Source organism: Ischnura elegans, chromosome 8, assembly GCF_921293095.1.
Source record: "Ischnura elegans chromosome 8, ioIscEleg1.1, whole genome shotgun sequence".
NCBI lineage: Eukaryota > Metazoa > Arthropoda > Insecta > Odonata > Coenagrionidae > Ischnura > Ischnura elegans.
Genome location: NC_060253.1, coordinates 16,550,005 through 16,565,859, shown reverse-complemented (window position 1 = coordinate 16,565,859; position 15,855 = coordinate 16,550,005). Strand labels below are relative to the sequence as shown.

Sequence of the window (15,855 nt, the reverse complement as noted above, 5' to 3'; positions counted from 1 at the left end):
GCATATCCAATGATTATTTGGAGTTGCCTTGTGTTGCATAACTATCACTGCATTTACAAATAATTTTATTTTTTTATCGGCATGAAATCGGGGTAGATTTATAATATCGTGTCATTCGTATATCTGTAGTGTATTTTTACTGTACATGTGAAATACCGATGCAATTTACACTTGCGTAATTAAATTAGAATTAGGTAGCATCTAAATAAAATTGAAAACATAATACGTTACCAAGGAGGCCTTTACCAGTCAAGTCCAATTGTTGTGAATAGTAAATAATGACCAACAGGGACTGTGAACTTTTAAAATATCAACATTATTGTCAATTTAAGTTTGTTGAATTAATTATATTAGAAAAGATCAGCGCCGGATTTGTTGGCATTGCATTCGGGTAAGAACTGAAATATTTATCTATTTCATGCTTTAAATATGAGACTTCAATAATAATGTCACATCACAATTACTAAATGAAAAACAAATTCTGATAATTTTGCGTATTTTCTCTTATGGCAGGACTAATGATCATTTCGTCCAATCAAATAGAGAGGCGGGAATGATTGAAACCACGTGTCCTTCAGTTGCGCCAATCGGCGCGGACGAGTATTTTTCAAGCTTCCCGGCTTCGGTGAGGGAGAGAAGAGTGCGGTGGCGCGCGAGGCTCGTTTGTGTCTGTGTATTCTGTCCGTGGACGTTCTAAATAGACTGTGCAAGGTGCTAATATTTTAACTATTAAAGTACAGTGATTTTAGCCTGTGAAGTTACTAGAACTCATTATGAGTAAGCTTTACGTTGGAAATTTACCAGCAGACGTCACCGAAGGGACTTTAAGACAACTTCTTTTGGATCACAGCGTTACATGTGCTACTATCCTCGTTAAGCGTGGCGGATATGCTTTCGTGGATTGCCCCGATCAATCTATGGCGGACAGAGCTATTGACAAACTGAACGGTATGTATTGATACTGTGTGTGTATTATTATTGCAGTGTACCGGTTGTTCTGATTGCTGTCGTTTCACTGTTCATTTGTATCTTGTGAAATAGTCGTACTTCCCTCCTCGTGCGCTTGACTCTTATTCTGAAAATCCAACATGGCTACCGAGTTTCGTGTTGAAGGTCACCGGCAGTTCGGGTTGTTGGGCTTTTTCAAGTGCAGTCGACTTTGTGGGATTGTCGAAAGCATTGTGTTTTCTTTTTTATGAATTCTTTGAAATGTATTGAACGTTGTTCGTTGACTAAGTTGCCCATTACTCATTAGGATTTTAGTTATCAGTTCGCACCGTTCGTAAGTGGATGCTGGTATAATTTATTTTACGAGTTATTTATTTAATCTCGCTCTGTGGCAAAAATGTGATACCATTGTTGTTTGCCGGAGAACGTAAATAACGTTCTCTGTCGTTGCCATCGTGGTCATATCCGGTTTTACGGTGCTTATTTTATTATTACCTCTAAAGTGGTTTGATTTTTCGCTTTTGCTGTTATTATTATGTCTTTTGTTAAGTGTGGAATTGCGAACAAGTTTACTTACGTTAGCATTTTGATTGTTGTATTGACTATTTAATTAGTAGTGATCATTCGTGAGTATGGAAAGTACTAATTTTGTTTGTTTCACCGGTGACATAAGTAAACTATTTAGCGTTCATCTTTTGCGATTACATTGTGCTAGATCTCAAGTTATGTGAACTGCAGAAAAAATATGTTCAATCCCTTACGAGGCATAGAATTTCTCCCACTCTTCCTAATTCCATTCTTAATTATTACTTGTTGATTAGGTAGTTATTATTGAAAGCACTAGCATAGTTATGTTTACGTTTTATACCAATTATATTCCTCTTTATTCTTCTTATACATATTCTCGTGGTTTTATTTGTTACGTGTTATCTGTTGTTAATCATACAGCGTATTTTTTATTTTCCGCGATGTGTCAAAGTTGAAAGTATGTTTTCAAATTTGCACGTAATTATTACGGGCATTCGGAATGCGTTGCTATTTGTTTGCATAGTTACCTCAGTGCTCATTTGTTGGTGATAGATTAATGTTTTTGTTTCGTATCGTGTTGTGGTATCTCCTTTGGTATATAATTAACAACCTTGTCTCAACAGCGTAAAATAATTTGTGTTGAAGTTTTGGTTTAACGTTGAATAACGTGCCGATAACTCCTGTTTTCCTCACAAATTTAACTGATGGCGATTTTCTGTGATTAGTGCATTTTGCATTCCGTTCCCTGTGTAACTATTGTTCAATATTTTACAGCCCAGCGTCTGATGTTGGTCTTAAGTTACTATTGTAACATGTAGTGTAGTAGTGAGAGCCTACATCTGTTTATGACATAGAATTTAATTTGTACAGATAATCCACATTTATTACTTCTTGAATGAGTGGAGTGAAGTCATTGATGAATGTTTCTACATGGATGATGTTGGGAGGAGTGTTGTGCATTTATGGAAAGTGCTCAGTGTATCTTTCTTTGTTTTATATTTGGTGTTGTTTTTTCTTGTTAACTGTGAAAAATGATCAGATAATTTTAGCATAAACCTTATAGGGAAGAGTTAAAAACCTTTGTTGTTTTCTCCCATGGTGTGTTACTCTACAGTTTGCTTGCACTGTCGCAACATGTCGGTGTAAGTTAAGCATTGATTGTTGTTGAGTTATATTTGAAATCATTTAGGAGATTTTTGAATGTGTATTAATTTGTTACTTGGCTATTCCGTGTTCGACACCAATCAGTTGTTTGGTTATAATAGAACATCAAATTTTTTCTGCTCTCCAGGCAGTAAATTGATCATTTATTTTTGAGGTCGGTTGAAGTGTTTTTGTCTAGTAGGTGCCCGGTTCCCTTATGTGTGTTGTGGGGTGTTTTAGTTGTGTTGTGACTACGACACTTCTTTTTACTATCAGACAGTGGTAATTGATTTTATTCGCTAGCGTTGCCCGTTGTGCTGTGGCAGTTTTCTCGGTCGTTCCTCAGTTCAAAAGAAACCCGTAGAAATATCCTTAATGGTTTCATATCTGACCGCTGCCAGCTGCTGAATGTCTTATGCCCGCCATTGTGCCTGTGATGCTTTATTCATTGCAAAAGGCGTTTCCTATTCTAGCGTCTTCTGCTTGTGATTTATGCTTGTCCCAAGGAATTTTTTTGATACCTTACATTTGGGTTTCCATTATCCTTCTGGCAGTTTATTTTTATTTACTTTTAACATGTGTTTAATCGCCATCTGGTGTTGTTTTGCTTCTTCGAAAGTTTCGTCCACAATCGAATATTAGCCATAGTGTGGGGTCGGTGGACACGATATCTAGGTAGGGATATGGCTGGATGTAATTTTTTTCAACACGCTTTGATAGTCAAAACTTTAGTCCTTTTCATGAAAGGTTTTGGCGTCACTCTTGCAGCCCGTGCGTCATACTTTTTTTTTCAGTAGATATCGAAGCTTTTTCACGTTCATGTATACGGGTTTTATCAGTAACCACAGTTGGAGCAACTGCATTTCGTTTGCTACTAATGTGATTAGAGAATTTCTCTTGCACTGTCCGCTGACAGAAGGGCATGACGACGAAAATAGCAGTGTATTTTGGCAGAATTAGTCATCGTCTTAGAATATCTCCATTCCAGTTTGTGCTTTGCCGTATTTTTACATTGTCTTCCCAATACTGGCTTTTCTCTTTTTTCAATTCCATTTAGCTTTTGGAAATTTTCATTTATGTCGCCAAAGGATGTCATTGCTTTGCGATCTCTCCTAAATATCTTATTATTCACGTTTATATTCTGTTCACGCCATGTCTTGTTTCCCCTAGCTATTTATTGCAGTTTTTAATTATTTTAATAATGCCGCAGCACCATTGTATCATTGAAATTATTGTGGTAAAGTCAGTGAAATTCTGTTGCCTGCTTTTCTTATGTTCATTTCAATTGTGCGTGGAATTTTATGTATATATATTTGTGTCTTTAATCACCAAGTTAATTCGTTTCTTCGGGCCTGAGGAATTTTGCCTACCTTACCAGTGGAATTTCATGAGCAGTGTGTGATTTTAATTGCAAACTTCCTGGATTTGGCTCTGAGTGCTTGAATTTTGAAAGGTTACTCTGCACACTTTTTGTGTTCAGCCAGCCTTGTAGTGCTGTATTTCACCCATGCTTTTAATTTTCAGCATATTCAAAATGTGCTGCCAACCTATTACCTCGTTGAGGAATTTTTCATCGTTCGGCGTTTAGGCTCTGGGTTGAACCTGGTAATCATTTCGCCTAGTTTCTTTAATCGCAACTACACTTTTCTTTGCATACATATGTGTGTTAAATAATTTACGGTATTTCTATATAGGAACCCAAGTTTGTGAGTTACTGATATTTTGGCATGTTTTGAATGAAGTAGTTATCCACTAATTTCTTATGTCATCCTGTATTCCTTTTTCCGAACACTTATGATTTCTCGGGTGTTCGAAAATAAACCGGTACGTAGGCGAAAGGAGTAGAAATCTCTTAATTTCTCAATGAAAATTCCTCAATTCCGCTCTCGGTCGCTGGATTGCTTATTCTTTCCGTTTGTGAACTCCATATTTCGTATCATTTTTTTAACGGCTGTCTTCCATTTGATCCCCGTTAATGTCTGTGCGCAATGGGTTGGTCCATCACATATGCATCTCAGACATATAACAGCCATGGGAATTTTGGGGAAGGTTATAACCGTGAAAGAAATCAGGCAAGCAGGCGATGTCTCATGTTGCCGGGAAATATTTGGTGAAGGTGATCGTGATTTGTGATAGCGTTAGTATAATCTTCAATGTGTCGATGTACAGGAAGTTGTGTTTTTGTTTTATCTTCGTTTCATGTGTACCTTAATACGTTGGTTAAGCTGTATTTGCGTTGGCGTGTTTACTTACTTGCATGACCATCTCGTAGACTTGCCGCTCGTTTAAAAAAATGCCGTTTTTGTCAGAAAATTTCCGGGGATTTTATTCCCAAAATCCAGTTACTGCAATGGCTCTTTTAGGAATTCTTTTAATTGTAATTTCTTCAACTCACGTGCCAGATGAGTTTCTCGTTTGCTGTGAGTAAGGCGCAACACGTTGCTATTCGGTTACGAATCTGCTTACTCGTCCACGCCTCATCCTCTCGCCATAAGACGCGTTCATGAGTGGATGTCCTCCACTCACTTCGCGGATGTGTCTGTGAGAGTGGTGCCGGTTACGGGTCGTGAGGCGGAATAGCGGTCTGCGAATGTAAATCACCACTCGCGTGTGTCATTCGCAAGTTTCGCGGCGGCCTGCTCATTTTTCCATTCCCATGCGTTCCTCTTCCCCATGATTAGCCTCGCCAATTTCGCCTCTTTCGTTTTCTGTCATCTGATCAGTTAGGCCAGCATGTCAGTGGGAGAACCGTCATAGCCTGAAGGAAAGGTTTTGCTGACGCATATGTGAGTTGTGGAATGTGGCGGTATTCTTGGAATTTTGCATGGTATTTTGCACAATTTTACTTCTCGCATTCCCGAGTATGTTGCTCATAGCTTGCGTTTTTCTAGTTTTCATAATAAGAATATACTGTGTGGTAGGCCGGAATATTGACGATGATATTATTCCATTGATTCCAATATGAAGAGTAACGTATTTTTCTATTCCGACCATAGCGCAATGGAATCCAGTAGATATTGTCGATGCGGTTTGTGTTTCTATTCTGTCTACAGTGATTTTTTCCCATTTTGGTCGTGCATATCATGATGGACATTTTAATAAATACAGTGTTGATTGACTTTCTTACCGTATTTCTTGTTGGATTTTTTTCCTTAAGTTTCTTGGGTTGATAGGGGACGCGGTGTCGGTGTTATGAGGACCGGACTATTCTCTCAGGCTGATTGCCGACTTGATTCCTCCGTTGAGGCAGTGTTACTTATTTTTTTCAGTATTACGACTTTTTTTGTGCTTTTCAGATACGTTCCTTAATTAACTTGCGGTAAATTCTGCAAACCTTTCCCACGGTATTAATGTTATTTTTAGCCCCCATTTGCAGTACAGGAATCAACATTGCTATCTTGAATGTGAATATTAAACTCCTGTATTGATCGGAGCATACTCTTCGGTGGATAATCAACGCGATCATTAGGATAATGCATGCTTTTGTGGGAGCATCTGAAGCCATTAACTTACAACAGGGATTTTGCTTCACCGTGATCCTTTGGTTCATTGGCTAACTACGTATTTTAGCGTTAATTGAGGTTGAAACCCATTGCTGTCTCAGTGTTTCCGATCAATCGTGCTGTAGTTGACGAACATTACTGTTGTGGTAATCGATGTCCTTGCTCAACCATTTGTGTGTAACCTGCTTTGGGTACATTTAAATGAGTTTTCATATATCGACTTGGCCATTATATTAATTTCTTGTACGTTACTTTGCCTCCACGTTCCGTGCTCATGTCGCTTCAAGTACTCAAATACCTTGCGTACACTTACGACCGAGGTTTCAGTGTATTTTATTCATCGGCATGGATATGGATTTCTCATAACAAAGGCAGGTTAAAACAGTCTTTGTGAGTCGCCTTTTTTGGCATATTGCTGGAAATTATTTCGATCATGAAATCAGTCTCTAGTATTTCGATTTTGGAACTTTCCTATCGTGAAATGGAATTAGGGAAATGGCGAAACATTGTGTTAACTGATTTGAAATTAAATATAACTTTTATTGAAAATTGGAGTCAATTTACATTCAGATCGGAGTACTCAGAGGTGAAGGTTTTGAAAATAAAGTCGAGTCCTATCTCATGTTTTTGGTATCTTGGTGGGAATTATGTCGACTTCCAACTCCGGGATTTGGAAGTCTATCAGTTTTTCGCGTTGATAGTTATGAACTTTCACGTGTTGCTGTGTAGATTTGTTTTCAAACTTTCACCGTGCTATGGAGTATTCACCTAGTGTCGCTTATTTTTCATGGCTGAAATCGTATGTTTTGCTTGTCCTGAACCCAACTCGGGTCGTAAACGACCTTCTGTACGGATTGCTTTAGCATATTATTTGGTCGGCTTTCCTACTTATGGGGACAGTGCCCCGAACAGCAGCATCGTGTTACTTGAGCATTAAATTTTCTTGTAAATATTCTGGCGGGGCTTGATCGCGAAATTATTTCATTCCCATATTGTATATTAACATTAATACGGTGTGCGTGAAGGGATCACGAAGGTATTCGTCCTGGTCTCATTGCCAACTAACTAACTGTCACCCCGGTTTTGATGGCTGGCTCGAGCTATTTTCTTCCCACGGTGTACTGTATTTATTGATATTTTTAACAATTTTGGTGCGGTCCTGTTTTGTATTTATTTAATCGTGTATTTGACCTTCAGTTACCTGCAAATAAAGGCATGTCCCTCCTCCATGTCATAACCTGGGGTAACAGCGCCTCTTCCGCTTATGACATTTTTTCCAAGCCGCGAAGATGGTACCGTTTCGACTGTCTTGCAATATCATTTTTTTAATTTTCAAGCCTTTATGTTTCTGTCCACCGGTAGTTATACTTATTTCAGAAAGCTTAAGGATTTTTTAATCTCATGTATTAGCCTCATGGGTTGCTATTTTTCAGTACAAAAAAAGCCAAATAGTGGGGTTCTCCTGAAATTGGAGTTGGAAATTATTGAAGTTAGCCATCTCACCAGTGGCATTCTTTCCATGCATGACTTTTATACCTTTATTAGACCTTTCGGTCAGTGGTTTATGTTTCTCTCCTACTTAAGGAATTGAAGGAGAAAAATTAAGAGTGTATTAGCGATACTTCCCTGTTTGCCACCAGAGCGGGCCGGAATTAGTTCAACTGAACTGGAATTTCACTTGAAATACATTTCTATTCAGGTAAATAAAACGATCCTTGCGTAGAAAATCGCTTGTCATTGTTAAACCACTTGCTGTTTCTAATTTTTTATTAATCCATCATTATGGTGCGAGGAATTGTTTTTCTCTTTTTAGTGTACGAAAGAAGTGTAGGTATCGTCCATCAATGTTAATTATTTGCTATCTTTTAGGAGTTAAAGTTGTAATCTCAAAAGTTATTGCAATTTAATGGTATTTGTCTGTCGCCCATTCCAATTTTTTCATTTAAATACAATGAATTTCTGTAATAAGAAAGTTTCTTTAAAAGTATTTCGTGCGAGATGATTATATTCGGGACCTAAAATTGTAAGATTTGTGAAGTAACATTATTTTCTCCTCTCGCCGCATCCCGGTCGCTTCGATCATAAAACCTCAGAATTTGACATCTGAAGGAGAAAAATTAATTTCCAATCAAGGATTTCTGGTGACAAGTTTTGAAGACACATCTTAGGTGTTCAGTCTCCTTGCGTTAACATTTGTGTGCATCATTAAGTGTGACTGCCTCATGTTCATCTTTTTTCTCAAGTAGACGAGCTTATCCTCTCCATCTTCCCCGTGCCCCTTCGCATTCCATGCAATTCGCCCAAAACAGCAGGGGAGCCAACTGATGCTACTAAGTTGCGGACTTCTTACGCTGGAATTTTAATTGGGGGCTCGTTCGCTGAGCCGTTGGAGGCGTGTTTCGAATATTATGTGCGCAGGTTCACATCCAGCAGCCGGGGCCTTTCGCCGACTCACAAGGAATTCCTCGCGAGAGGGAAGGCCCCGCGAATCTACATAATTCCCTGCAAGCCTCGTCAAGGGTGTTTGGCATGGGATGGGACTACATGCAGGCATACGGTACCCCGCGTGTTCACTTCGTGGTTTATGCGTAAAAGTTATATTTGAACATGTATTCGGACGGTGTGAGCTCTCGCAAGGCATGAATACCTCCATGCAACGCAGTATTACAGGACAGGTGCACTTCTATCGAACGATGGACTTAGTTAGCGGAAAGATATGTTAATAGGTTACGCATTAGTTTGCAGTGGATAGGATTAACTCAAAGATAGCAAGGTAAAAAAGTTGACCAAGTAAAAATATCAAAGGTAAAAGTATCAATCAGTAGTACAGTCGAGCGCTGCGAAGGAAAAATATCCTCTCCGAGATACTGCTGTCAGTGGTGTGGAGGTGCTTTAGCTGATGTATTCATTCCGCTTTTAATTTTCTTCATTTCCTCTATCTAGTATTGAATGTTAGACTGCTTGACTTGAAACCTTTTGCGTAGTCGCGCGTAAGTCTCCAATATTGAAAAAAGGAACGTTTGTTTCGGGGCGTAAAGGTTGGAGGGTTTGATAGCGTACAGTGTTTGAGTAGTAAGGCTGCTATGTGTTTGGCGTGAGTGAAAAGCTCTGTGACATCCACCGGCTCATTTTTCTCTAAGCTCATCGTCACATTCCCAGCCTAACTCTTTGCAGCATCTCGAAATCGCGAATCAAGTGTTTTCACGGCCCAGGACTGCGGGAGCACGAGGATGGGCCGCGCCTACTAGCCCGGCGGCCATTGACCGCCGCTGCAGAATTCAATTTTTTGCCGAAGACGTTTCAATTGCCGCCGAGCCGCTTCCCCTCCTCTCATCTCGATCCCTTTCGATACATCGATGTCTCCTCTCGATTTTCTCCTCTCTCGCCCTTGCACCTTGCACCAACATCTCTCCCCCACCCCCTCTGCCTTTCTTCTCACTACCGCTCCCGTTCCCTTCCCCCTCAGATCTGTCCCGCCAACCGGAGCGTGGGTTACGTCCGTGCCGAAGCGAGGCGCGTATCGGGATCTCCTATTGGCCCTCGGCGGAAGCGGGGAGCCTCTTTCTCTTCACATGCGTCTCGCTGGGTTCCCTCTCGCTCCTTCTTGGCCTTTGCCGCGCCTCGGCCACGTTGGGTCCTTCTTTCCATGCACGACGCTCCCGACGTCGCCGTCTCCACTGTGTTATTCCCTGATTACGTCCCGATCATAGAAGCATCGTCAGGGCCATCGTTTGGAGTGCATTTACTGTTAGTAATCCTGTCGGACGCGATTGTCGATCCTTTCTGAACATCCAGCCTCCGTGCTATGCAACTATTTCACTATATTGTCGTAGTTTCGTCCTCAAGCGCTATTTATTACTTGACACTAATATCCCGTTTACCTAAGGTGGGCACGTAGGAGTCTCCTACTCTCTCTTCCAACTAAACATCCCGTAATGCATTTTTGTGCTGGAAATAATTCATTCGGATTCGTCGTGCTGGCGGATTTTTTGGATTTGTGGGAAAGAAGTGCTGGCGGTTAGGCTTTAGAGTTACATGCCGTCGGGTAGTTAGGTCGTTGTGTTTTAGCTTGTGTAAAAAGCTCCTGGGATTTCATGCGGGTGAGCAACGGGAATGCTGTGGACGTTTAGACGACTGACTAGGCCATCGTCTTTTTAAGACGTTCGTCTTAACGCAGGATTCCCGTTGCTGACCTTGCGTCAGTACGAAGGGTTTTTTTACTATGTATTCCCCGGGAATGCACGCATTCCTTCATGTGTATGGCGTGTTATCGTCTCCGCCCTCTATGATAATACTCGCATTCCGTGGCGAGACTTACGCTCCTTCGTTACTCGCTTCCGCTTGCTTGCTAGGATTCTAGGGTTTGGCATTGGTTGTATTCGTGTTTCTTTGGTGCTATCCTGGGACCCCGTCTCTTCGCCGGGGGTGTGCTGGGCCCATCCCCCGCGTCGCGCCGGGTTTCTGGCGGCGCGTTGGCCGCGGCGCTCCCATACCCTTCCTAGCGGTCGTTTTTCCGCGGTCGCCTCTCCCGTGGCGGCGCCGATGCGTGCCCTGTTTTTCGTCCGGCCCCCTCGGAGTCGGCCGCCACATGCTCTTGCTATCTGCCACCGGAAGTTTCTCTCCGTCGGGAGAAGGAGGGCTCCGCTTCTTTTGTTTGCGTCAGTTTTGAGTCGTGGGCGAGTGTTGGGAGTAAAGGTTCTAGTAATATGTATTTTTTGCCGACAGTTACTGTACAGCGCAGTTTTTTTCCCTCATTAAATTCAGTGCCGATTAATTACGAGGCCGAGTTGTTTGTAATGTTTTGCTTTGAGGTTCTCCCTGTGTTAGTGGTATTCCGGGGATTGATTCGGGGGTTCTGGGGTTGGACATGTGTGACTTCTTGCGAAATGGGTTTTATGTCGGATGGACTTTACTGAGAATAAAACTTGGAGAATGTAAGAGCGAAGGTGCTGTTGATAGTGTTCCTATCTATTGGAAAACTTTATTTAAGAGTAACTGAAACGTTTTTTGTCATCATTATATAATTTTCCCGCCTTCTGTTTGTCGCTGCGGAAAAATGACATTGGCGCCACGTCCATCGTTGAAGAATTCTAGAATTGCGGTGGTTTTTGTTAGTGTCTTACGAAAGCCCCAAATTTTGTATCTTTTTTACGATTTTTTTCCAAAGCAGTACCAGTGTTTGACAACGTGATAATCTTGCTGACCATTCGCAAATATTCTCAGAAAATCTTACTCGAGGGTAGCATAATGTTCATTCTGGCTTATGTTTTCGCAGCGAGAAGCTTTGTCATTGGATGCAGCTGTTAGAATATTGGTGGCTTCCTTTTATGCCCCTTACCCTTTATTCCAATGTCATCCAGCTATTATCTTATTGATATGAATCATTGGGTTTTGTGCATGTCCGATTCCTGATGTTCAGAATTCATAGAGGCGTGGCCCTTATGCTATTATTTTAATTTATTCCTTATTAGCGTCGATAGCCCTCCTTATGGAGTAAGCGAAGTTGTTTATTAATCAGCAAGTGCCTATGAGAGCTGTATTCGGTGGTTTGGGGATATAATAAAATAAAAAAGTTACATGTGTAGGTAATCGGATCATCCTCAGTTTCTAATCAAAAGAGTTAAACTAGCAGCTAGACTAGAGTATGGTAGATATGATTTTTACCTTCGGATATTCACTATGTCTTAGGTGTATACGTCCATGTTTTAGACTTCATAATTTGTACTGTTTGCTGGTATGTTCAAATTTTTAAACCACCTTAAAGTCCACATTTATGGATATTTCATGAGAACTTTTTATCAATACCACGAATATGATGCGCCTTAGCTCAGGTGGGTCATTAAAACGCCTTGCAGGAGGAGATAGGCCGTATTTTTATTAGGAAATATCTCGCTTCCTCGTGTGTGGAATGTTGGACTTATCGGTGCGGAAAATAGTTATGGTAATTAGCGTATGATTCGCCTGCTGACAATAACTGTTGCCCTGTAACGTGCTCCTACGTAGGTTTTCGTATCATTCAGCAAGCATAGACCGTCGCTCCGTATCATTCCTATAATTTTTGGATTAACGTCTGGATTAATTAGAAGACAAGCGTTTGGTCATCAGCCATCCTCATCACTGGTCAACAATCCTAAGATTGGTTTGACGCAGCTCTCCACTCAATGCTCCTATCAGCTAATCTTTTCACACCTACGCGTTTCTTCTCTTTCACACCCTTCTCTACCAGTTCCATATATGTCATTAGAGGTCTTCCTTTTCCGTTCTTGCCTTCCACTTGTCCCTCGACGATTGTTTTCATCAGGCCATCATGTTTCAAGATATGGCCTATAATCTTCAGCCACTCGGGTATCAAGAATTCATTTGATTTTTCTCCCCAAAGTATCCTGAGGTTGTGCTCGTGCGACATTATGTGCGACGTGAGAATTGGTTGCGCCTCTCGTCTGCTATGTTTCCGCTGACATTCGTGAGCATCTTGCGAATTCGCGGGTGACACTGTGGTTGTATTCTTGGCGGTGCACAGTGGTCCGAAATCGGAAAAAGCCGGACAAAAGTCCAAAATGGCTTTTTTTGAGCTAGGAACCTGAAACTTGGCACAAATACTCACAAATGATGGTTGATTATGGATTTGTATGCCATTTTTCATAATGTTGATCCGTTGTTGAGATACAGCAGCTCAAACATGACCAATTTTCAAAAACTCGCGCGAACTCGCTTTTCTCCGAAAATCTTTGAACTTAAGCAGGTGGTGTTGCAGTTGTATGATTTTTATGGAATAAAAAACACAATATTCCTTTGAAAAGATGCTTTGGCTATATTGTTCATGATTTTTGAAGATTTTGGTTCACATTTTCATAGTTTTACAACACAAAATGGCGTACCCATTTTTCGCGTGAAATTTCAAATAAAGTGGACATTATCTTTCGTTTACGAAATATGGTAATCGGGAAATTTACATCACAGTGTGAAGTAGACATTTGTTAAGAATATTGCGAAGAAATCTTGGAAAAAAGTTTGCGACCACGGAAATGAGAGCGATTTTTCGATCGCGCATCAAGTCTGAGCTACGCCACGCGGGACTCTGAGGCTTGGTAACTGCGGGCGATTTATCAAGTTTTTTTCAGAATTGCTTCTTAAAAATCGCCATTTGAAGCATGGCACATAGTCAGTATTGACATTAAACACTATTACCAAGATAATGGATCGATCGATTAACCGTGTAACGCATTACTCTAGTGAAGATGGTAAGGGTTAGATTTTTGTCCGTACCATTCTACGTTCACGAAGTATGCTTCGGATATTGAAGTATTGTTAAGAGATTCAGTTGGCATGCGAAATAAAGAGAGAAGTAAACAGCTTCTGGGAAAGGCAACTACCTATATTCTTTGTCCCTACCACTAGCTACCCTCCCTTTTCAACCCTCGCCGAGGAGGGTCGCGCGGATAGTGGCGTTTTATGACCACGCAAGGCCTTTAAAGGCAAAGGTATGTAAAGGGTCCTTCTACACGGGTTTTTACTCTTTGATATCACCATACACTAGGAGAATGTTTGAAGGAGAAAGAAAAGATAATGATTTATCCTTTAATTTATAATTAAATATTATATTAAATTGGTAAATAAAGAGTTAAATTGATTTTGTCAAATTTCACTTTTCATCCATCGTTATACAGCATACAAGAAACACGTTTGATTAATGCAAAAATCATTATGAAATCAAATACTTGCGTTTTTTAAGTTTGGAACCTGTTTTTTAAATTCGTAGTGGAATATTTCAATAAAAAAACAATGTAGCATTAATGGATTACCAATCATTAGCTCTAAATCTTACGAATTAATTTAATGCAGAGTTATGAACAGGAATATAAAGAGGATACATACTTCGGAATTCACCTTTTACTTCGCATTTTTATGAGATTGTACATTGTCTTTTTTCATTAACGGTAATTCTTCTTTCAATCCCCGAATGAACTGTCGTCACTGATGTCTGAGTCCTCATCTTCAACATCATCCAAAATCTAGCAGATCTCTTAAATCTTCAGCTCGGTCAGCTACTTTAGCTTGAGATACGGTATCTTCTAAGCTCAATGCCTTCTCTCTGTCTCCTCCTTGTTTGTCGTCACCTCGAGCCCCAAGTGTGTTTGGCCTGCGTCTTTAGTCCTTAGCGTCCTTAGCAAAGGGGCCATGTGCCTCGCACTGCATTTTTTTTTCTGGACAGCAATCAACGAATATAGGATTCCATGTAAACAGTCAGCGTATATCAGGACCCCTTCGAGATATTTTCTCGTCTCTTGAGGGACCTTCTAAACCACTAGCTTCAGTCCACTAGAGCCATTCAAGCTATGTGGTGTACTTTCAGGCAGTGTGCTGAAATTCTCATCGGGTGTACTTCCTGTGTGTGGTATTTTTTTTATAATTGGGGATCCTACGAAAAGGCAATAGTATTGAAAAGCAAAAAAGTGACTCGGAAGTCTGTTTGTGTGTTAGTTTATAGTAAATTCATTGGTGGGGTGGATTTCAAGGCAAAGACGTACGTCAACTTGCAGTTTTATTTTGGAATCGGTGAAGAAAGGTCGTGTTTGTTGCCCTAGTGACGTGTCGTGCTCTAGTGCAATTCTGAAATTCATCTAGCCCAGTGATTTAGTTCGACCTTTATTGAATTATCACTAATAATTACTATCTATTCTCGGAGTTGGACGGAACTGTGATTTTCCAGCTTGAAAATTTTTAAGGTAAGTTCTACCAATTTCCATACAAAATATACGTGTGTTTGCCGACTTCTTAAACAATGTGTTATATCACTTTTAGATTGTCATCATGGCAATTATCATTTTGATTTGTTTTCTAGGGTAGCAATGGATTCATGTCAAATAAATCGTTCTGAGTTGCATAATAAAATATTAGAAATGAAGAGTAAAGCATCAGGCGAGAAAAAAATACTCTTACTGGATTTTTTGTCGCGGAGACTGAATGTCCAGAGCTATGAAGAAGCTGTTGATGGTCTCCGAGAATTTCTTAGGTTGGAATTTTGGCTATATTACGAAAAATTATGGAACAAATGTTGCCGTATTAATAAACGATTTTTATTGCGAAGTAAGGAATGGCTCGCGGAGCCAATAATTATCCCTGAATCTGTCCGTCAATACTTTCCTGGTTCCTTAAAGGCAACAGGTATGTATTATATTTACGTTATGTTTTGAACTTTTAAAGTAAATTTAATTTCTGAATATCTATACTTATTCCATATGTAATGCATTTTATGTACCACTCTATATCCTACTATTATTGCTTTGTTAGGCTCATTAGGGCGGCCCGAGAAAGACTTTACTTCTTCGTGTTACAGATCTAAGAGAAGAAAAGTTCAGAACATAAAAAGTACTTCTTCAGTAGCTGAGCTGGCATTAGCCACCACCCTTGGTTTAAGGGAGGAAGGAAATACTGCAGCCGCGGATTTAATAACGGAAGTTACTACAACAATCCGCGCGACCCTCCTCGGCGAGGGTTGAAAAGGGAGGGTAGCTAGTGGTAGGGACAAAGAATATAGGTAGTTGCCTTTCCCAGAAGCTGTTTACTTCTCTCTTTATTTCGCATGCCAACTGAATCTCTTAACAATACTTCAATATCCGAAGCATACTTCGTGAACGTAGAATGGTACGGACAAAAATCTAACCCTTACCATCTTCACTAGAGTAATGCGTTACACGGTTAATCGATCGATCCATTATCTTGGTAATAGTGT

At 40.3% G+C, this 15,855-nt stretch overlaps 1 protein-coding gene across 3 annotated transcripts in view; it reads left to right on the top strand.

Annotated features, from left to right (window-relative positions):
* The first annotated feature begins 303 nt into the window (after window positions 1–303).
* Window positions 304–15,855, top strand: part of LOC124164030 (insulin-like growth factor 2 mRNA-binding protein 1) — a 207,621-nt gene continuing 192,069 nt past the window's right edge. For 2 of the 3 annotated variants that reach the window (XM_046541189.1, XM_046541187.1), the window contains exons 1-2: window positions 304–391; window positions 514–948. In XM_046541189.1, coding sequence (XP_046397145.1) covers window positions 774–948 — 175 coding nt within the window. In that variant the 5' untranslated portion in view covers window positions 304–391; window positions 514–773. The remainder of the gene's footprint in view (window positions 392–513; window positions 949–15,855) is intronic. The other variant, XM_046541188.1, reaches the window with a different exon arrangement.